This window comes from Anopheles maculipalpis, chromosome 2RL (assembly GCF_943734695.1).
Source record: "Anopheles maculipalpis chromosome 2RL, idAnoMacuDA_375_x, whole genome shotgun sequence".
In the NCBI taxonomy this organism is placed as follows: domain Eukaryota; kingdom Metazoa; phylum Arthropoda; class Insecta; order Diptera; family Culicidae; genus Anopheles; species Anopheles maculipalpis.
Genome location: NC_064871.1, coordinates 8,631,384 through 8,651,961, shown reverse-complemented (window position 1 = coordinate 8,651,961; position 20,578 = coordinate 8,631,384). Strand labels below are relative to the sequence as shown.

At 42.9% G+C, this 20,578-nt stretch overlaps 6 protein-coding genes across 6 annotated transcripts in view; 3 read left to right on the top strand and 3 right to left on the bottom strand.

Annotated features, from left to right (window-relative positions):
- Window positions 1–20,578, top strand: part of LOC126559409 (iron-sulfur cluster assembly 1 homolog, mitochondrial) — a 347,746-nt gene that overhangs the window by 50,049 nt on the left and 277,119 nt on the right. The window lies entirely within an intron of this gene.
- On the bottom strand, window positions 78–1,356 carry LOC126560060 (mucin-5AC-like). Its single transcript, XM_050216222.1, has 2 exons — window positions 877–1,356; window positions 78–809 (listed from the first exon to the last, which is right to left on the bottom strand). Exons 1-2 carry the CDS (start codon window positions 1,354–1,356, stop codon window positions 78–80), a joined length of 1,212 nt encoding a protein of 403 aa, XP_050072179.1.
- On the bottom strand, window positions 5,308–5,918 carry LOC126559217 (uncharacterized). Its single transcript, XM_050215343.1, has 2 exons — window positions 5,767–5,918; window positions 5,308–5,700 (listed from the first exon to the last, which is right to left on the bottom strand). Exons 1-2 carry the CDS (start codon window positions 5,905–5,907, stop codon window positions 5,308–5,310), a joined length of 534 nt encoding a protein of 177 aa, XP_050071300.1. The 5' UTR covers window positions 5,908–5,918.
- LOC126559297 (odorant receptor 13a-like) lies at window positions 6,685–8,378 on the bottom strand. The gene is made up of 7 exons (XM_050215430.1): window positions 8,223–8,378; window positions 7,916–8,078; window positions 7,641–7,842; window positions 7,315–7,572; window positions 7,143–7,242; window positions 6,816–7,076; window positions 6,685–6,741 (listed from the first exon to the last, which is right to left on the bottom strand). Exons 1-7 carry the CDS (start codon window positions 8,376–8,378, stop codon window positions 6,685–6,687), a joined length of 1,197 nt encoding a protein of 398 aa, XP_050071387.1.
- Window positions 9,915–13,178, top strand: LOC126558246 (tryptophan 2,3-dioxygenase). The gene is made up of 7 exons (XM_050214224.1): window positions 9,915–9,969; window positions 10,192–10,349; window positions 10,462–10,595; window positions 12,109–12,468; window positions 12,540–12,789; window positions 12,853–12,946; window positions 13,022–13,178. The coding sequence occupies exons 1-7, from the start codon at window positions 9,941–9,943 to the stop codon at window positions 13,176–13,178; spliced, it is 1,182 nt and encodes a 393-aa protein (XP_050070181.1). The 5' UTR covers window positions 9,915–9,940.
- On the top strand, window positions 14,188–16,127 carry LOC126558295 (cathepsin O-like). The gene is made up of 3 exons (XM_050214287.1): window positions 14,188–14,657; window positions 14,775–15,149; window positions 15,821–16,127. The coding sequence occupies exons 1-3, from the start codon at window positions 14,188–14,190 to the stop codon at window positions 16,125–16,127; spliced, it is 1,152 nt and encodes a 383-aa protein (XP_050070244.1).

Below are 20,578 nucleotides of genomic sequence, written 5' to 3'. Positions count from 1 at the left end.
TTATTTATATATTTTTCTTAAATTAAAACCGAACTATCACATTGAAACAGAGCGTCTTACGGTCAAATACGCTTGTATCAGAATTTTTTACCAGGATAATGACCATTTTCATCTAGTAGGCGAGCACTTATTCGTTGCAAGTGTTGGTTCATAAAGCACAAATAGATGGCAGCACTGGCAGCAAGTATGAATAGTATTGCAAACACTGCTGTCAGTGTCATCCACAGCCATTGCTTTGGGCTTAGTGTTGGTTCCAAGATCGGCGGAACAGGAGCAGTTTCGGTAGGGGTTGGAGTGGAGTAGATTACTGACGGGATTGAACTGTCTGTCGTGAAGTACGAGGAAGTTAGTGATTGTGTTGTGCTGCTGGACGGTTGCATCGAAGTGTCATCGCGAGGTGCATTTGTGGAGGTCGTCGAAATTATCTCGGTTACAGTAGTAGTAGTAGTAGTGGTAGCTGCAATGGCTTCAGTTGTGTCAGCCGTTGTGCTCGTTTGTTCTGACGAGATTGTCGAAAGTTCTTTACTCGTTTCAGTAGTAGCAGTCGTCTCGTCGTCAGCAGTTGATAACGTCGTGGAGGTGGTGATCATTTCCGTGGTCGTTGTTTCGTGCGTAGTTGTTGTGTCAGGTTGTTGAGTGGTTGTTTCCGCAGCAATCGTTGTTGTTTCGGTCGTTGCCGGTATGACAGTTGTCGTCGTTGCAAACTCATCAATAATGCTACATTCCTCTGTTTCTACCTCGTAGTTGAATATGGTCAAGTATTCTATCGCCAAATCACTGCCAGCATTGATGTTTGCTTCAATTTGAATCTAGAGAAAGAATGAAAACCAAAATCATAACCTTTTCCGAGCCTCTTTTCTACATTCTCTTCATTACCCTAGCCTGTTTCACAGTCTTGTTGAGCTTCTCGCGGAAGAATCCCCATCCATTGGTGGAGGCAGTAGTATGCCAAACCTCCACCAGCGTTGGCTTATTTTCCGAATCCATACGTTCTTCATCAAACACACGCACCTCCAGTGTAGCGCCACTATCGAACACCAGATTGTAAGCCATCCGGAGCTCAGTTTCTTCATTGAACGAGTAAGTATCCACCGTTTCGCCGCACGTTAATCCTTGCCAGCGATGTGACAGATAGTGCACTGTTTCCGGCCGATACGGTTCGAAGTGGGTCGATTCATCGTAACGTTTCACTATAAACTCTTGCATGTAATCACACTTTCGCAGCGAGGAGAGAGTTGCCTCGTCGAAGTCTATTTGAGTGCAGGAAGAAAAATCCTTCCTTGCGTAAAAGGCACTGGCCGCGACCGAAAATACACCAACACACCACCACAAGGAAACAACCACCAGGATCTGCATAGTTCTTAAACCACAAACCAGCCTCTGTTCGGTTTAAACAGTTTAGTCTTAATACTGCGCCTGGCGCCACTTGCTATAAGGTTCACCCTGGAGCAGTTCCGTCCGTGCAGGTCTATCTTGCAGATGTCAATCAAGCGACGTACGTGAACAATCCTTGTCCAGTGACGTCTTTATAAGTTGGTTATCGAGGTACGTACGAAGCTCACTGTCACCACTCGATGTTTAGTGCTTTGATTGATAGTTTAAACCATTTTATTACGTACGTTCTTGAGACAGAGCAGCCAGGCTACACGGCTACAGGCAAGACAAAAGCTTGCGCCGACTCCACTCCGTCACCGTATGTCACAACTGCAATAAGTTCGATAGAGTACTGCAAGATCTACCATTAATAGTGGGCTATGAGAATCCGTCGGATGGGAAGACATCAATTACGACCCTTGATCGATCGATTGCTCGAGTGCTGTATTTAAAAGCTGAGAGGATGGAGCTAATCCATGCAGCTAGTATTTTGAAGCCATATTGGAATGCAATAGTAATATTCAATGACATCAGTAGATAACGGCTGTACTTCAAGCATTTACTTGGTCAGGTTTGAAGTGCATCGGTATCGGTTTTACGATAATGTTTTGGTGAAGATCCTTAGGATAAGCCGTTGTTGTTATGATGCTGAACTGGCAAATTGTAACAACAAACAGATACGAGGCCGTTTAATGCTCCCAGGGTGGTACTCTAGATACATAACAAACGTAGTGCTGTGCTTAAGACTTTTGTGCAACAGCGAAATCGTAACCAACCTTTACTACTACAGTGACGATCAATCACACTAATTTGTTGGCTGCTAACATATCTCATACCGTCTGTCTCAAATCACAGCTCCCATCAATCATTCTATCAGTGCTAAATTAATCACATCTCGCATCGAAGATGTCCCCCGGGCACCTTTCAATTACCGTGTGCCGACCGTAACCATATCAGTGATTGGTTGGGAAGTGAAATCTCAACGCCCGGACTGCGATATGCGATACGATGCAGGTTGCCTTCGGTTCGGCACCGATAAGAATTCACACCTTATCGCGCACAGTACCGGCGTCGGGCACCGAGTTTCGGTCTGTTCAGTGCTTACACCGTTAGCGTGGGGTTGAGGTGTCGATAATGCAACACCTCAGCCGGAACTGTACGTATATACAGTATCAGGCTAGAGCTCTTATCACGTCGTCTTATCGCTGTATCAATTTCATCTATGTCCCTGGCAAGGATTAATCGCTTGATCCTTCCCTTTGACCGTGGTGCGAGTTTTCGGCATCTACTTTCGTCCGTAGATCGGTACTGTTAGTCGGTCGGACACATCGGGTCATAAAGCTACGTCTAGCTGTGCAAGTGAAGTATACACAAAAATGGAACACAGTTTAATTGATCAGCATGATGTGGCACGCGTGTTTGCGATCGTAGCGCTAGTGCTACCTGCGTTTGCCGGTGGACACGTTATCCAGGGACAGGAACGAAGTGATGTTCCGAGCACATTTGCCGGAACTGATGCTGAAACGGCCTGGATGGTGACCGGTATCATCTTTATCGTGCTGTTTGCGTTAGCTGTCATCGTGTGCATTTATCTGTGGTATCTGCGGAATGCGAAAGTGAAGGAACTGCGGCACCTGCAGAGCATTCGCGCTGGCAAGGACAATCACAATGTTTGGTATGGAGGAAGCGGCGGTGCTGGTGGCGGTGGTGGCGGCCCACACATGTGAACGCAATGGGGGGAGGGTGGCAATGAATCAGTCGGTTAGACTTCGACTCAGTTCTGCTGATGCGTGTGAGCTGTTCAACCGTTCAACACTATCTTATCGAATGTGGCCGAGTTCTGGCAAAGTTGAATGTTTCGCAACGCACTGTGGTGACGACGATTGTGTGTGGTGTGTTTTTTTATTAAGTCTATAAGCTAAGAACGTTTGCTAGTGTTAGCAGTGTGCGTTTGTGTCATGGATAAGAGTGTAAATGGAATTAGGACGTACTTAAACGGTGACAAATAAAGTAGGAATGCTGTTACTCGACATTGAGAGCTATTATTTTGTCTTTTGTTTCAACTTAAAGTTGTGAACGAAATTTGTGCACAGTGATCTTTAAAATCTTACTACATACTACTCAGAATGAACACCAAAATACCTACTCTTGATTGAGTTGTCTTAAAAAAAAAGGTTCTCCCGAGATGAACTCAGCTCTTTCGTAATTTTAACAATTAGCTGCCGCTTCAATTTGGTTATAGAATAATGCTAGAATATTAGAAGTACAAAATTCACTTATAAAAATGTATTGACCAAGTTGATGTTGGACTATTTAAACGTTGTCTTCAATCATTGAACATTCTACAGGGATATCGATAGTCATACTCAATAAGTCCATCGATAAGTTTCACATCATCTACAAAGAAGTAAAGACCACAGTAGATCCCTCATCGCAAAGCTGTTGGGGAACGCAGCCTTCAAATGATCAGGAAAGGAAGTAAAAGTGATCCTTTTCCGGTTAATGTCCCTCTGCTGTCAGCGTCGATAAAGTACAACAATGACATATAGATTCGTTGGAAATATATGGCTAGAGTCTTCTGCTGCTCAGACAAAGATGATATCAATTGGGATGTAACAATTTCCAAGTTTTCTTCGTTTTGCGGCTATAGTTCAGACTTCTAGGCTCGAGAAGTTACCAGAGTTTCCTCATCAGTTTGGTTGGCGTTTATTTAAATTCGTACCATTTATTTGATGATTACGGTATAGCACGGTAGTCAGGATACTTTCAACTTTGGCCGGAAGTCTTAATGTTTTCTCAGTTAGGATACATGCCGCTATTAAAAACTTCACTCATGAAACAATTTGGTCTACTAACTCATCTTGGTGCTTAGCTTCAATAAGTGAATAATTGTACCTTCCTTTATTTACCATTTCTAATACACAGTAAGATTATTGTAAGATTCATACATTTGTATTGTTATTGCTGGTGGTTAACATTCCTTCTTCGCTTCTTTGAGATCCTCTCCGGCCCTGTCTGCCTCTGTAAACCTTTACGTGCTTCAACGATCGTTTCTCCCTACGTCACAAGAAACCAATATCTGAATAATACAAGATAAATGGAAACACACACACACACCTCATCATCTCTATCTGGAAGCATTCATGGGTTTTCTGCATGGGCTGCTGCTTACACTCGGAGGCAAAAATGTCAAAACTTAAATACACATTCGAACCACGCACAAAAAAGACTGTACAAACTATAAGTATACATATCACAATCGGTTCCGCAAAGACGCACGCGGCAAAATGGCCAAATCCAGCAACGCTTATCTGCGTCCTATTAACAGAGTTTGTGTCTAGTGGACAATCTCGTAAGTTTTCGTTTAACTTTTGGCTCAACTAACAAATTTAGGTTTTGTGGAAGACCGACCGTTTGAGCAGAAAGCGCGCAAAAAAAGCAAAATTTGAAAGCTTAGTGTTTTCCTTAGAGGTGTAATACAACACGCCTAGTGCATCTCTTACTTAACTAACATCGAACAGTGCTTAAGCGCAAGCACACTCACACACACACAGAGAAAGAGCAATTCCTGAGTGGAGTGCGAACGGAAACAGGAAGAAAAGATTACTACTCGTTACAAGTACCACTAAGCTGCTAGCGATTGTATGTGGCGAAAGATCGCCGAGGGGTTTTCTTAAACCCTAAGATTGCCAGCGAGGCCCGGTGTATACCGATGTATACGGGGCTCGGTAAGATAGTTTGTAGTTTTGATAACATTTGCACACACATTTTTGTTTTTTGTTTTTGTTCTGTAAGCGTACTGAGTGACTGTGGAGTGAATGGTGGAGCTGTTCCCCAATTCCACTCTGCTCCAGGTTCGTTGCCAGCCGAAAACGTTATTCGAGCGGTTGGTGTTTCTGGTGTTCATCTGGTTGCCCACGTCCGGCACGTGTCTTACTTGGCAATCTTCTTCATCTGATCCGTCTGATGCTTCATCGAATAGGTGGCATTATCGGCCTTGTACAGCAACGAATCAAGCTTGTCCAGCTGGGACGTTACCTTCGTGCCGAGATCTTTTGCTGCCGCCTTGGTGACCGTCGCATCAGACGCATCGTTCAGATCCTTCATCGTGTCGAGTGTATCGAGCGCGTCATTGATGGATTTACCCTCGGATCCACCGGCCGGTTCGTTGCTCGGTGTCGATGGGCGAAGCTTTAGCAGGCTGGTCAAGCTACCGCAGGCCACTTTAAACTTGTTAATTTTTTGCTGGGTCGCTGTCAGGATGCTGTTCAGCTCGTCCATCTTCCCGGAAGTGCCCTGTACGGACTCTTCCTGCAAGTCAACCTCCTGGAAAGGACCATCAAAGGAAAGGTAAAGTGAGTGTGTCCAACATTCGTCATCCCTCGAACACACCTTTAACTGTTCGGTGAGTTGCTCCTCCACCTCTGTCTCCTGTCTGAGCTTCTGCTTCTCCTCGAACTCCTCCCGACTGGGATGGGCCAACCCGAGCAGTTCCGCCCGCATACACTCATATTCGTACGTTCCTTCGGCCATGATTTCGTTGTACTTTCTTGTTCGTTGTTTACGGGTTGCGTTACTACGGTGCACACTCTATGTTCTAATACTACTCACCCACTAGAGGGATGCTTTGTTGTGGTGCAAAAAAGGGATGCTACAACGACCAGCTACTGCGCTAAAGTTAACCTTCTGTTGTCTTTCTGGACAACGTCACTCGTATCGTATATTGATTGGCGTTTCTACTGTCATAGGGCGATACGTACGTTTTCCGCATCGTGCGACACTGCGCATGGTCGTAATTGTCTGCGGTGGTTGATGTTTAAAATGGTCAGTGAAGATATTTTGCTAGATAATTGTTTAGGAATATTATTTCAACAAAGTAATGAAGGTCACATAGCAGCATTTTATGGAAAATTGCCTAATCGGGATTATTTTGTCTAGAGGGTTGCATACTTCACGGCTTCATTCAGTAGACTCGGGTTAGAAGAAAGGTTCATTATAGCGAGAATAAAATAATGGCATCCAGCCATTAAACCTCAGATATTAGTGTCACCACATTTTACTAGCTCATGCTACAAAAGCGATTGTTGAACTGGCAGATTAACTAATTCTTTCGCTTTGTGAATTGTATACGCCTTGATGTTAGGCAATTCAATGTTTCATGTTGTTTCGCAGCAAGTTCTACTTTTAGGCTTTTTTTGTTCAGCGTAAATTAGTTTTATTTTCTCAAGGCGAATGTTTGCCGTTCAACCGTTTAGAAACTATTGAAACAGTTCATAAATAATTTGGCAAGCAAGATGTATTATTGTACTATTATTGCTGGTTGATGGTTTGCAGTAATGTGAAGTACGAGTAAGAGGTACTACTAATCTGTAAAAAAGAAAGAGAAAAAACGCACGTTGCCACACAAACAGTCTTTACCTTCTTTCCGTTTCCTCACTCACCCTCTGAAAGCTCTGTAATGTGACCATGTAAAATTTTGACGCCGTAACACCGGTCGGTTTCTGTGCCTTAACCATGAACGTGAGAATGGTTTTTTGCAGCGGCGTGTCACTCAAGTACCAGGGAATGTTGTAAATATGGTCGGCAACTAGGTTCGCCTCTTCTGTGATGTTCTGAGCGTACCAACAGAACAGGAAGAGCTGCAGTATGGCACCCGGCAGATAGGTGAGCGTCTTGAATGTATCCTCATTCCAACCGAAAACCTTTGGGTTGAAATAAATCATATTTAGACTTGTTTTTAAAGGCGTAAATTACATGACGATACGTACAATCGTTAACTCGTACAGCACAACGCAAACAACAATCGAACTGGTTAGAAATTGCACCATCAAATAGAAGCTGAAACCGTCCTCTAGTTGCTCGATCAGGCTTGACATAATAAAAATGTAAGACATTATTTTAAATGAAATGTACATTCCTCCACATATTGTAAAAACGTACGAAAGATTAATTTTGTGTTTCAATATAATTCGCTTCATCTTGTCGCGTATTTCCGCACGACCTGTACCGGCACGCATGTCCAAGCCCAGCTGGTCGATTTCTATCTTCAAAAACTTAAACATCGTCGTAATGTGCATGGCGAGCGTTGAAAACAAGCTATCAAAGCCGCTGAGAGTAAGTGCCAGCAGGTAAACACCTACCATGACGAAGAAATACGTCAACGAGAAGCTGGTATGAATTTCCGTACTGTAGAAGAATCTTTAACAAGAAAATAAAGTGATTTAAAGGAGGTCAGAGAGGTAAAACGTGTTTATCCCTTTTCTTACCTTGACGAGTACGGTATCGTAACGGTAAAGTTGGAAGGGCTTTTAGAAAATAAATTATGATACACAAACTTAAACAACGGCATCGATGCGTACTCCAAGCAAATGATCACGAACACCGTTGTGTAGACGATGACAAAAATACGCGTCCTCTTAACGGTGGCCGTAATTAGCGACTGTATTTCGTGATTGTCCGATTTTTGATCTACGATGAAATGGGTGTGTGAGTGTGTGTGGGTAAGTGTAAAAACTATGCAAAACAGGTCACGCCCGCTTACATTCCGTCCATTCTGCTTGTATTTCGTTAATAAGGTTGATAATTTTCTGGCGCTTTATGTTGCAAATAATCATTTTTAGGTTTGTTAGCAGTATCTCGGTGAACGGTACCAGCACCGAGACGAATTCGATGAGTCCTTTCGAATCGACGAGCAAATATGCGAACTAAATAATTGGGAATGAGAGTAATATGTTAATGTTGCTCACCCCTGTATTGTCGTTGCGATTCAAAATCACACGCAGCGAAGCTATGCGGATTGCATATCTACACGGCGTACGCACGAGCACGGATAATCGAGCGTTGCTTACCTGTGGTATGCACAGCATGGCGATTGGAATCATTGTTAAAAACCAGTAGATGTATTTATCTGCGTTAGAATTTTGTATTTTTGCTGTTAAACACCGGGATATATAAAACATTGCCATCAGCACATGGCGCACCTCGTGCAGTACCAAGCGAACCATTTTAAGATGCTCTTTGTAAAAGCAACCAGCTTAGACAGCTACCGTAAGACAAATATATACTTGAACGGGGTTTCCCTAACATCTTATCCATTTTATAAGCAAGAATTGCCCGAAGAATGTCCTTTTGTCGAATAAAATGAATGAATGTTTAATGAGGTTTGTTTTTAAATTGAAAACTAATCACCGTCAAACCGGACACACCTGTTGTCATCGGTCACGAGGGTTGCTGCATCTCCCAGGCTGTGTTTGTGTATGCGGAAGCTAATCATCCTTATTTAGTATTTATTTGTTGTAATGTTGTGAAAGTGGTGCATGATTGGTTTAAAATGCTGTCGTAGAAAAATCATGTTCGACATTATAACACGCAGTTTAAGCCTAGTGCAGGGTGATAGTTCAACATTACACTACGTGCCGTTCCGGTAGTTCGATTGCATCTAACATGTGCTACTGTTCAAATCAACACACGGATCGGATATTACGTAGCGTTGAGGTAGTTTGTAGCCGATGTTCTGCAATAATAAGGCAATGCTTGTTTTATAGTGTTACTCACAAATTGATTTAATTTTAATTTAATAATTTATTTTCTTATTTATAAATTAATTGACGAAACTGATAAATTATTGATATAATTTAATTTAATTTAATAATTTGATTTAATAATAAATTTATTAAATAATTAACTTTTGAAAAAAATTGTAAAAAATAAATTAGTGACATAAAGCAAAAAAATAAATAGTCTGTTTGTTAATACGATGAAATACAAAGTTGACTGAATAAATTGTAAAGCCATTGAGCAGCAAGATATCACTATTATACTTATATTTTCCCTTTCTAATTCTCAACCAGCCGCAAATGTTTCGGAAATGTGTGGCAATAACGCAATGGAGAGCTATTCAATAGCTTCTTCCAGACCTAGTGTTTTATCTGCGTTAACTGTAGCTTATCTATGATTTCGATGTATAAAGCCTATAAGAGCCAAACGAGCATAAGAATGGTGTCAGGAATCAATCTGCACTTTTGCCTAGATCATTATCATTGCTATTAATAGACTGCGGTGTATTACGTGCCGTTCAATAGTGCGTATGATACCTGCAAGATTGCACAGTGATCGAGTATCTTATCTGTGCTATTTTTGCACCCCGGCAGGCTCAGACACAGACCACTCGGTAAGCGATTCTGTTATCACGCCATCTCAGTCGTATCGTGTCTGCACGTGGTTCTACGGGGTAAAGATTTTCATCTCAACATCTAGCTCGACCGCCAGATCCCTATCATGGTGTGCGTACGATCAGTCACGTTATGTTTGCCAACGTTTTCCCCTACCCGACCTCCGATGACGTCACCGTTGACGAGAATCCTCGACGAATCCTTATCACCTTCTTCCCTTACGCGGGCGACCATGTGGTTGTGGCGAGCAAGTTAACCACACGCAGCCCGCCCGGTTAGGGTTTCAGTTGACTTCGAACAATCGAACGGAACGGTTCGTTTGCTCAGTAGAAAGTGCCATCAGTTTCGAGCATTCTTGTTTCTTGTGACGTTGATAGAAAACCAAGCGTTTCACCATGAGTTGTCCGATGAGAAGTGGTTTTGTGTAAGTTTCGTCTCCGAGTGCAATCGTGCAGTAATAAAGGAAGATGGGTTCATGTGATTAGCGACGTGTGAAGGGCTCGCTTTGACCCGTACGACCCGGAGAGAAATGCTTAGATCGCAAACCCGCTTTCACCCATTTATAGAAAACGTCATCGAGATTAGACTACGATGCTCGTGGAGCCCGTTAATAGCTGTGTTTTGCTTTTTCGTCTCGAATATGCAGGGACTCGGTGCAGGGAGGACATCATCTGGGGTCGGAGGCTGGGATGCTGTATGGCGAGTACCTGATGCTGGATAAGGTGCTGAGCGCACAGCGCATGTTGTCCGTGGAGGGTAAGAAACCGGTGCATGATGAGCATCTGTTTATCGTGACGCATCAAGGTAAGCAGGGATGAAAGGATAGCTGAGTGTGTGTGTGTGTGTGAAAGCGACAGTGGGACAGAATTGCATAGTGATCGGGCTTATCTCTCTGTGTATCTCTATGGACACACAGCCTACGAGCTGTGGTTCAAGCAGATCATCTTCGAGCTCGATTCGATTCGAGATCTCTTCAGCACGGAGCACATCGAAGAGTCACGCACGTTGGAGATCCTGAAGCGTCTCAATCGGATTGTGATGATTTTGAAGGTAAGAATTGTGAAAATCTAAACATTGGCATAATAAGCCACGCCGGCCATCAAATGGTTGACTAAACTTGCTGGAATCACTGCTCATCAACAGTCCAGATGGGATTTGAACCCCTGTCCTGCCGTGTGAAGACTGGCGCCGTTGTCACAGTTAGTAAAAAGCGATAAGCTGAAAAAGCTGACTAATATTTCATAACATGACACAAGAATGGTTCCAATTATTATCAGACTATTAGAAATCAAGTCCAACTAAATTGCGTGCTATTATAATTGACTTCTTAATCTCAAAATGTAAACAATTCCAGAAAGCTCGTCATCCCTTCCAGCAATGTCGGGGGTCTTCAATTAGTATTTTTAGACACATTGTTTACTACCCAACTCATACTACCGTTTTGATGCTCTACGATTAAAAATGGCGTATTTTGTAAACATTGTGGGCGACTATCGTTTTTGAAAAAGAAAACCCTCCCAAAGAAACCTGCAAAAAGAAGCGAATAACACGCGCCTCATGAAATAGAGACCAATATCCCGAAAACTGACCCCCGCCAATACTCCCCCATGGCCATGACCGTCATCAAAGAGCGCTATAGCTCGGAAACACGACGCCAACTGCTTTGGTGATTAGACCCGTATCCGTACTTCCCCGCATACGATCATGAGCATTGGTGTTTATGTTTGGTGTGCGGTGAGTACGAGTAACGCCATCCGAGAGTAAAACCTGCTAGGACCTTTCCCGTGTGCACTTGTGCGGCTTCACCCGGTAGGTTTCGTTTCCTCGTTTTCTGTGTCGCCTCAAAACTCGTGGCGCAACATAATGCTACCGGGGCCGCTAGTGAAACGGTACTTGAAATCATGTCCGAGTTTGGGGTTTGGGGAGGTTTTGGGAGACGGTTTTCCGATGCGGCTATGCTTATGCTCCCTGCCGGTCGGTCCGTTCGTCTGTCGATATGCCTTTCGATTAGACGAGCCGGCGAAAGGAAGTTAATTGGCGAACAACATTAAAAAAAGCTGGTAATGTCTGTTGAGGCCTTTGTTGAGACATGATCGTCAGGAAGCCATGTGAATGTTGGCACGCTGCCAGAGCGTTTCTTTTTTTGCGTGTGTGTGCGTGCGGTTCCTGGAATAGCGCGTAATATACTACGCAACCGTACCGCCCGGATGCCGATTCGAGTTGTGGCAGGCGATAATGAAGAATGTAAAAGTGAGGTTAGGGTCCACTTTTTTGCTGTTGGAATGTCGGAATGAATGACTGTGGTAAATGGCTTATGCCGACAGTGATTAAGTTGCGCAAGACTCATCGAGGAAGGATTAGATAGAGTTGTGATTTAAAAAAAAACCGTCTGCTGGTAGTTGCTTACTTATCTGTTCCCAAAAAATGTAAATAAACGGTTTTAGTAAAATACCGGATCGGTTTAGAGTTGTTCATAACTAGCCATCTTTGATCTTTTGAGCTATAGTGAACAAGAGTGGCCCTCCCATTATCTCCCCATTGCTTTCTTCTTCTGCCATTACAGCTGCTCGTCGATCAAGTGCCAATCCTCGAAACGATGACACCGCTCGACTTTATGGACTTTCGCGACTACCTTTCGCCAGCCTCCGGTTTCCAGAGTCTCCAGTTCCGGCTGCTCGAGAACAAGCTCGGCGTAAAGTCGGAGCACCGTGTAAAGTACAACCAAAAGTACACGGAAGTGTTTGCAAGCGATCCGTGTGCGATAGAACGCATTGCCACGACGGAAACGGAACCATCGTTGGCGGATTTGGTGCAGAAGTGGCTCGAACGGACGCCGGGGCTCGAGGAGGACGGGTTCAACTTTTGGGGCAAATTTCAGGAGAGTGTCGAACAGCTGCTCAGTGAGCAGGAAGCAAGTGCGATGGTAGGTTGCTAAGATCTTGTTCGGTAGAGGTAGAAGTTTGGGCTCAGCAACGGTTGCTTTTTATTTTACAGACGGAAGAATTTGAGCACGTGCGTGAGTACCGGTTGATGGATATTGGGAAGCGTCGGGAGGTGTACAAGTCGATCTTTGACGCACAGGTGCACGATGCGCTGGTGGCCCGTGGCGAGCGTCGCTTTACGCACAAAGCTCTCCAGGGTGCGATTATGATCACGTTTTACCGTGACGAGCCACGGTTTAGTCAGCCTCACCAGCTGCTAATGTTGCTGATGGATATCGATTCATTGATCACCAAGTGGCGATGTGAGTGTGTGGAACTTTTTCCAAGGTAAATCTCTACTAAAACGCAATTCTATACATTTACAGATAATCATGTAATTATGGTGCAACGTATGATCGGCTCGCAGCAGCTCGGAACCGGTGGTTCGTCCGGATATCAGTATCTACGTTCGACTTTAAGGTAGGCTTTGAGTAATAACGGAGAGTAGTAGGACTCTATCTCCATCGCTAACAACATTTTGACCCTTCCTTCCAGTGATCGATACAAGGTGTTTCTGGATCTGTTCAACCTGTCCACGTTCCTGATACCTCGCCAGTCGATACCGCCTCTAACAAACGAAATGCAGAAAGCTCTCAATATGGCCTGGGGATCACCGGCGCACGTTTTGGCCCGTAATGGTTCTCTCCACTAAGCCAAGCACCAAAGACGGGAATCAAGATTATTCGCAATGGTTGCAGTTCGCCAAAAGCAACACCACCATCACTTCCGCGCACTTGCATCTTCATCTTCACTCTCGCCGTGTGGTAATCTCGTTTGCGGTGGCTAAATTGCACCTAACGTTTACATAACTCGTGTAAATCCTACTAATTTTATGAGCTAATCGGGAGGTAGATGAGCGTTATTTTTGTCATCTTTTTGCTTCCTGCGTTTTCGCACAGATAAGATAATGGTTCAAGGGCAAAGAGATGTCAGGTGCGATGAGTGTTGCATTATGAAACTCAAATTTACATTCACTTTCCTCCGTTTTACTAACAGTCGAAAGATTTTATTTGTGTAGATCAAATTATAACTAATAAAAATAATGATAAGCACAACCAAATTATGGTTGATAAGTAGTCTTAAAATGGAACGAAATTTTTACAGGGATAAGAACCCCTGCCTCAAGAATGAATCACCACAGACACTCCAATTCTCCGACGTGCGTGTCTTGTAACCAACTGTCAAAGAATGGACTTAAAGCGCAAAAAGTATATCAATAAAGCTTGTGCAAGCAAGCGATAAGCTAACCGACGGCTAATGAAACATCTAGTCTGGACGAAAAACGCTGAAGCTGGTTCAGAATTTAATTTCGGTAAACGTAACCTTTGACTGTCATCAAATCATTACTGCCATGTCGTCAAATCTGGTTCGGTGGTGAATACCGCAAAATTCTCGTTCCGTTTCATTTCCAATATTACTGCTAATAGCATCGAACCTCGCCAATTCCTAAAGGAAGACGAACCTCCTCTTCGGTACGGCATTCGACATGGGGTCACGCGTACTACGGCGCTGATAAGACAGTCGATCGATCCGGATGCCACAACAAAACCGTCTACCTTCTCAGTCTATCAGCACAAGTGTAACCGTACGCAGTGCTCCGCAGTGTAACCGTACAGTGTGTTCGTAGTCGTTCGTGCCCGTACAGTCATAGATGCCGAAAGATGACGGAAGTGATCGAGATGCTCATGATCATACTGATCGTTACGCTCTGCTTCCTAATGATCCCGTTCAACACAAAACCGAGTGCGGTGATCGAGTCGCGGCGCAAGTTTGACGTGTTCGTCCGCCTGTACGACAAACCTTATCGGAGTGATGCGCGCGAGTACGCGTACCGGTTTCAGATCTTTCGGACGTCGCTGAGCAAAATTAAGCAGCTGAACGAGTGGAGCCGGGAAGCGAACGACACCGCGATCTACGGCATTACGCAATATGCCGATCTGACCGATCGGGAGTTTATTGCCCGCCAGCTGGCCGATCTGTTTCCAGACGATCCGGCGAGCGGTGGAACGCCACGCGCTTACCAAAAGTATGTGATCGAGTCGCACAGTGCGGAGATGAAGAACGACATCATATTTTCGCGGGCGCGCCGTGAGCTGAAGGTTCCGAACAATCTACCACTGACGGTTGATTGGTATGTGTAGAGAGCATCGGTAAAGCGTGTGCATTGTTTGGTCGTGTGTGGGCAATCGGTTTGTTGATAGGTTTTTTTGTTGTTGTTTTTGTTGTTGCGTTGTTTGTGCATGTACAGGCGGGAAAAGGGAGTCATCCCAGCGGTCAAGAATCAGGGCAGCTGTGGAGCTTGTTGGGCGATCAGCGTGGTCGACACGATAGCGTCACTGGCGGCGATCAAGCGAAACGATCGCAAGCTGGTCGAGCTGTGCCACGAGCGCGTCGTGCGGTGTGCCGCGAATGGAAACAATGGATGCGATGGTGGTGACACCTGCCGTTTGTTGGAATGGTTGGCGGATGAAAGTTATCGGATTGGGGCCGCTGAATCCTGCCCGGAGCGCAATATGGCCGATCAGGAGGGAAATTGTACGAGCGACAAGCCGTTAGGGAACGGAGTACGGAGAGAGGATAGTGTTTCGAATGCTACCTTAGTGAAACGGTTCTCGTGTCAAGGGTAAGTGGATAAATCAGCGAATCAGGCTTTTATGAGTAGATTAAAGAGTTAGGCTATATTTGATTAAACGGCTACAGACTCGAGAAAACGTATAAAAGCGCAGCACATGCCGTTTAGGATACCCAGTGTGTTTTCAACGTAGTAAAAAATGGTTGGATTTAATGAACCGAAAATTAGTTAAATGTGATCTTACATCCCTTCTCTTTTTCTCAGAAATTCTATCGAGATTTTTACCGATTACCGGTACTAATAAATCAGGATTACAAAGAAAATAGCATACATTCAGGCGGTATGTGTGATATATTCATGTGATGGATTAATTTCCCAAAATAGTACATCAAAGAGCGTATACAGAATTCCTAATTTCTTAGCTCGAATAGCTAGAATGCTTCAAAGCTTTTTTTTTTCATAAATCTCGAGACCATTAAAATTAGGCAATTACCACTTTTGGAGTTCAAGTTTCTGCTAGATTCGAGTTTCTACTGACTAATCAAAATGAAGATAACTGTTTGAAAATTAATAGTAAACATGCTTCTAACTAAGCAATGAGTAAAGCATGGACTAATGATCCAATTCATATTGTAATTTTACCCGAATGTATGCAATCAGTATAACAAAACAATTTTTCAACTCAAGATAAAATCTAACAGTCAATCTGTTCCATCTTCTAGCTTCGAAAACGAAGAACACGTAATGTTGCGCCATCTCGCAACGAAAGGACCGATCGTGGCCGCTGTAAATGCCATCTCGTGGAAGTACTATCTCGGAGGGATCATACAGTTCCACTGTGATTCGGATTATGAACGGCTCAACCATGCGGTGGCCATCGTGGGCTACGAGCTGAACGCAACCGTACCGTATTACATCGTGAAGAACTCCTGGGGACCACGGTTTGGCGATCGTGGCTATGTGAAGGTAGCGATCGGACGGAATCTGTGCGGTATCGCGAATCGTGTATCGTTCATAGAATTGGTGTGAAGGGTTAGTATGGTTAAGGTTTAATTTTAGAGCTTGTTCTAAAGGAAAAAAGTACTCACCAGAGATCGATGTCCGATGCTTGCATTAAACAACGATCGTCGAATAAAAGCGCTCCCAGCGTGTGCATTGTTTGTTTATAGCAATTATCGTTTACTGTTTCGTTTCGGTTTCATCTCCCCGATGCCGGCAACTATTTACAAATAGATGTTAGCAATTGTTTTTGCCTTTTCTCTCCTTCGCTACTAACCCTGCGTTCCTCTTGCATATGTTCTTCTAGTACTCTTCTAGTTGCGAATGGAGTTTTAATGTAAGGAATGTATTCTCTTTACTAATCGGTACAGTGATTTAGTGCAGGTTCTTCAGTTCGTCACCGTTTTACCGACTGACTCTTGGTTTCTTGTTTCCGATTTTTCGTTTCGTTAGTATTTTCAACTGGTATTACTACAACCTTTCCCACTTTCAAACGTAGCGTGAACTTGTTTTGTAAATTTTCACTTAATATAATACTCAGCACCCCTCAGCACCAATGGTGTGGTGGTTAAGCGCAATGAAAGAAGTTCGACCAAACGCAACCGGCTGGCGCGGTGCAAGCAGTGGACTAAGGAGCTATAAACGGATGTACTAAACTCTACTAAACGGCGTGCGGTGTACTACGCAACTAACTTCACTTCACACAAACGCAACAACCTACTCTTGTGGATGTATTATGCAGCTTCTGATGCTGCTATGATTGAATGAAATGTGAGGATAAAATTTGCACCTGCTACTTGTGCTTCGATCACGCACGAGAGTATATCGGGAGATAAATTTGTCTAAAATACCCGCACCAATAGTGCCAGTGGAAACATCCAAACGGAACTAAACGGATGTGAAGAATGAAAAAAAAAAACAAAACCTTTTCTTACACAAGCGCCTACTGCACTTCTCTAGCTTACTCGTCGTAGTGTTTTCGTTCCGCAAACCGTTTCCTCATTTTCTCTGATGCAATTAACAAACATTATCATTCTAACTACTTTCAGTATAGTTGCTTCATGTTTGCAACAGATGAGTGTTTTGTTTTCTTTAGCTTCTATTTCTTTTTGTTTTCTCTCTTTGCTTTATATGATACTCTTTACGGTTTTTTTTTTTTATTGTTGGTTTAATACTTTTGAATTTGTTTTCCATGGTGCCCCTAGCCCGTGTCGTCTCATAGTCTTTTTGCGGGGGTAAGTTTTGTTCTTTCTTTTTCTTCCCTTTCTTTGTTGACGGAATATGGTTATGATCATTGAGCGTACGATTTACGTCATAACAATGTTCTCTCCTTCTCTCTCTCTCACTCCCTTCTTCTTATTTAAACAATGTTTTCTGTTTTGCTTAATTGCGATACCCATCTTTTTGCATTTTTTCACGTTTTATTTGATGAGAGCGTCCTTATGTTTCGTGATAATGTATGTATATAAATATGAATGTATGTATATATATATATTTGTATATGTAAATCATCAAGCAGTTAAGCAGTTGCTTTTTTAACTCCCATCGTGGAAAATGGTTGGAAAAAGGAAAAGGACGTTCAGATGGGAACGTTTGTAGGTTTGTGGTTTTTGTATTCGTGTGTGTGTATACAACAGGACCTAATGGACAGATAGGATATTTTTTCATAGTGACCCACCACCCCAACTAACATGCTTCAAGTATAGTTACCCGTCAACAAGAATAGTTTCTTTTTTTTGTTTAAATAAGTTTACACATTCGTTTCATTATTGTAATAGAATTCCACCACTGTGCGTGAGCTGGTGAATTTTTCTCTGTGTGTGTGTGTGAGTTTGAATGTGTAATGCATGTTCTAGAAGGCGTGTATTGAAATTGCTACAGTAGTTGCTACAGTATTATCGTTTTTGATTTATTATTCGCTGTGCCAAGCTTTCGCAGCTACCTTTCCTTCATTTCTTTCTGTGTACTGTGTTGGCCCTTTCCCTCAGCTAACTCCCAACATCGCTTTATAAAAGTTGGTCTGCAGATTGTGTCCGTATGTGTGTTAATGTGTATGAGAACCTTAGCAAACGGAACATGCCGCCTCTGCCGTGCTGCTAATACTTAAATGAGCCCTTTTTCTATACAATTTGCGATGCGATTACATTATATGGTATGGATTTGCTCTTCCGTTGCTATATAAGGCGATTATCGAGTGAGTGTGTGTTTGTTTGAGTGAGAATATTAAAATTCGTCCATTGAAGTGGAATCACACTCACAGTTATTATAGTACATTCGTCGCCTTAGCGTGGCGTTATTGTTTTGTTGCTCTTGCTTTGCTTTGATCCTTTCATTTCCATTTGCTTTTTATACAATGAAAGAGAGAGAGAGAGTGAGAGAGAAAGGGAGAGAGAGAGAGAGAGCGGTTGTTTCTCTTAGGTGCTAATGTTGTTGGTTTGAGTTTAATTACACTATTTTAACTAGCTGCTGGTCGGTGCACGGTAATGTAACACAGGACCATCGCAATCGTTGCCTACATTTAGGGGGAATATTGTTCAATTTGCCAAACAAAACCAAAATGGTTACGTTAGTACATGCTGTCATGCTTTTTTATTGGTTGGTTTATATGCTTAAATAGTGTTTAAAACACAAAATGACAATCGATGATAATCAATAAAAACATCACTGCGAAATTAAACGCCTAGTAGTATGCGTATAATAAAATTATTTACTTTTATCTTTTTTCTTCTTTATGAGCAGCACCGAGATCATCCGAACGACTGTTCCGAATGAGATATTTTAATTTAAACTCTGAACATTGTGAAAATTATAAGAATTTTTTTTACAGTAAGTAAAGCGGAATTAAAGCTTCTTATGCTTGAGTATGTGCAAAGAAAGAATATCATGCAGTATTCATCTACTGGGACCGAAACAATAGATTTTCATCACAATCATTCACGAGCCAATCATGTTTGCAGTCGCTACTAGAGTACGTTCCTAGAGAAGGTTAAATATACAGTTTTGACAACCGTCTTTTAGATTCTAACATCCAACAGTCGGAATCGGAAACTGATTCTATTTTCGATGCAGAAATTGTAAGTAAAATTGAAATCCTACGTATGATTCTACGCTTCATAACAGTGAAAGAACGTAACTTTCTCTTAATTTACTAATCTCTCAACGATACACACACACACACACATTCATCGCTCTGCAGCATTGAAAGCGTCAGAAATAGAATTGAAAAACGAACATGCTGCGGTACGTGCGATTCACGATCACGAGCTTACCAACGGGCTTGTACATTCGATAATTTTTCTAGCATGATAGTGGCGCACCTCTATTATTGTAATTCCATTCTTCTTCAACGCAATGTAACACTATCAATTCCACTCTCGTAACTGTAAATATTTGTTTTAATCGTTTGAAAAAGGTGTGCATCTAATAAAAATGATTGCAATAAAGACACTTCCCTAAAGGGTATCGCAAACTGTTCGTTCCAGCTGCCTGTCTGACGGTATACTTCACTGTTCGCGATCTACTAAGAGTGCCAAGTGTCAAACCCGTTGTATTCGTGTGTGCAAGTAGCTTGACAGTTGGCTGACAGTTGCTAGTTTGTATATAAAGGTAGAAGATGATCGTCCTTCGAAGAGTGTAAAGCATGTGGGTGATGTTTGCTAGTGTAAAATTAACAGTCTTCCAGCCTTGTCCATCCATCCGTTTTGTTACTGCGCCCAACTCAACCTAATCGTTCTGGTGCAAAACAAATGACGGTGTTATCGACAGCCGACAGTTGTGTATGTATCATGGGAGGCAATTGGGCAAACAGCTGACCCGTACCGTCGGGAAGCGTCGGACAAGAGGTACCGACCTTGGAAACCATACATTGTGAACAGTGAGCGCGCGAGAAAGCTGAGATTCAGTTGCTGCTAACCCGTATGCCAATGTTAAAAATCGACACCCCGTGTCACTAATCCTAATGGCGTCTCGTACCGTCCTGTCTGCCCTCGCTCTATGATTGCCATTCTGTGTACTAAGATGCATGCAGTTCTGCAGTTTCTTGCTACCGATACATCCGGAAAAAGTGATAGAGAAAGAGAGGATACCGCAGACAGAATGTTATCCGCCCAATCTGTCCGTCCATCGACATTATTTTAAAAGTGAAAAGTAGCTAGAAAAAGGAACGGGCATAAAAGGAAAGGCATCGAAAGGGCGAACGGAACTAGAGAGGTGGTGTATAAAAATTCTAGCCGATAAAAGTCGGTGCGAGTGTATAGATATATTAGTAGGTAACCTTCTCTAACCTTTCTCTGCTCATTCTAGTAATTCACACCTCGAATAGATTCTCTACAAACTCTACAATGGTGCTATATCGCGCCCTTTTTTTTGTTTTGCAAACCCAGCTAGTTAGAAACGATCCATTCTTATCCTTAATCTCTTTCTATTAGCATTGCTAGTGCTATTATACGCTATCCTTTACTTGCTTGCTCTAGGAAGGAAAA

Excerpts from the sequence above, each read along its gene's own strand:
- LOC126560060 (XM_050216222.1), bottom strand. The coding sequence starts at position 1,356 with ATGCAGATCCTGGTGGTTGTTTCCTTGTGGTGGTGTGTTGGTGTATTT. Across the intron at positions 810-876 it reads AGACTGTGAAACAGGCTAGG|ATTCAAATTGAAGCAAACAT; the intron begins GTAATGAAGAGA and ends TTCTTTCTCTAG.
- LOC126559217 (XM_050215343.1), bottom strand. The coding sequence starts at position 5,907 with ATGGCCGAAGGAACGTACGAATATGAGTGTATGCGGGCGGAACTGCTC. Across the intron at positions 5,701-5,766 it reads AACTCACCGAACAGTTAAAG|GAGGTTGACTTGCAGGAAGA; the intron begins GTGTGTTCGAGG and ends GGTCCTTTCCAG.
- LOC126559297 (XM_050215430.1), bottom strand. The coding sequence starts at position 8,378 with ATGGTTCGCTTGGTACTGCACGAGGTGCGCCATGTGCTGATGGCAATG. Across the intron at positions 7,573-7,640 it reads ACGATACCGTACTCGTCAAG|ATTCTTCTACAGTACGGAAA; the intron begins GTAAGAAAAGGG and ends TTCTTGTTAAAG. Across the intron at positions 7,243-7,314 it reads AAACACAAAATTAATCTTTC|CCTGATCGAGCAACTAGAGG; the intron begins GTACGTTTTTAC and ends TATTATGTCAAG.
- LOC126558246 (XM_050214224.1), top strand. The coding sequence starts at position 9,941 with ATGAGTTGTCCGATGAGAAGTGGTTTTGT. Across the intron at positions 10,350-10,461 it reads GTTTATCGTGACGCATCAAG|CCTACGAGCTGTGGTTCAAG; the intron begins GTAAGCAGGGAT and ends ATGGACACACAG. Across the intron at positions 12,947-13,021 it reads TATCTACGTTCGACTTTAAG|TGATCGATACAAGGTGTTTC; the intron begins GTAGGCTTTGAG and ends CCTTCCTTCCAG.
- LOC126558295 (XM_050214287.1), top strand. The coding sequence starts at position 14,188 with ATGACGGAAGTGATCGAGATGCTCATGATCATACTGATCGTTACGCTC. Across the intron at positions 14,658-14,774 it reads CTACCACTGACGGTTGATTG|GCGGGAAAAGGGAGTCATCC; the intron begins GTATGTGTAGAG and ends GTGCATGTACAG. Across the intron at positions 15,150-15,820 it reads AAACGGTTCTCGTGTCAAGG|CTTCGAAAACGAAGAACACG; the intron begins GTAAGTGGATAA and ends TCCATCTTCTAG.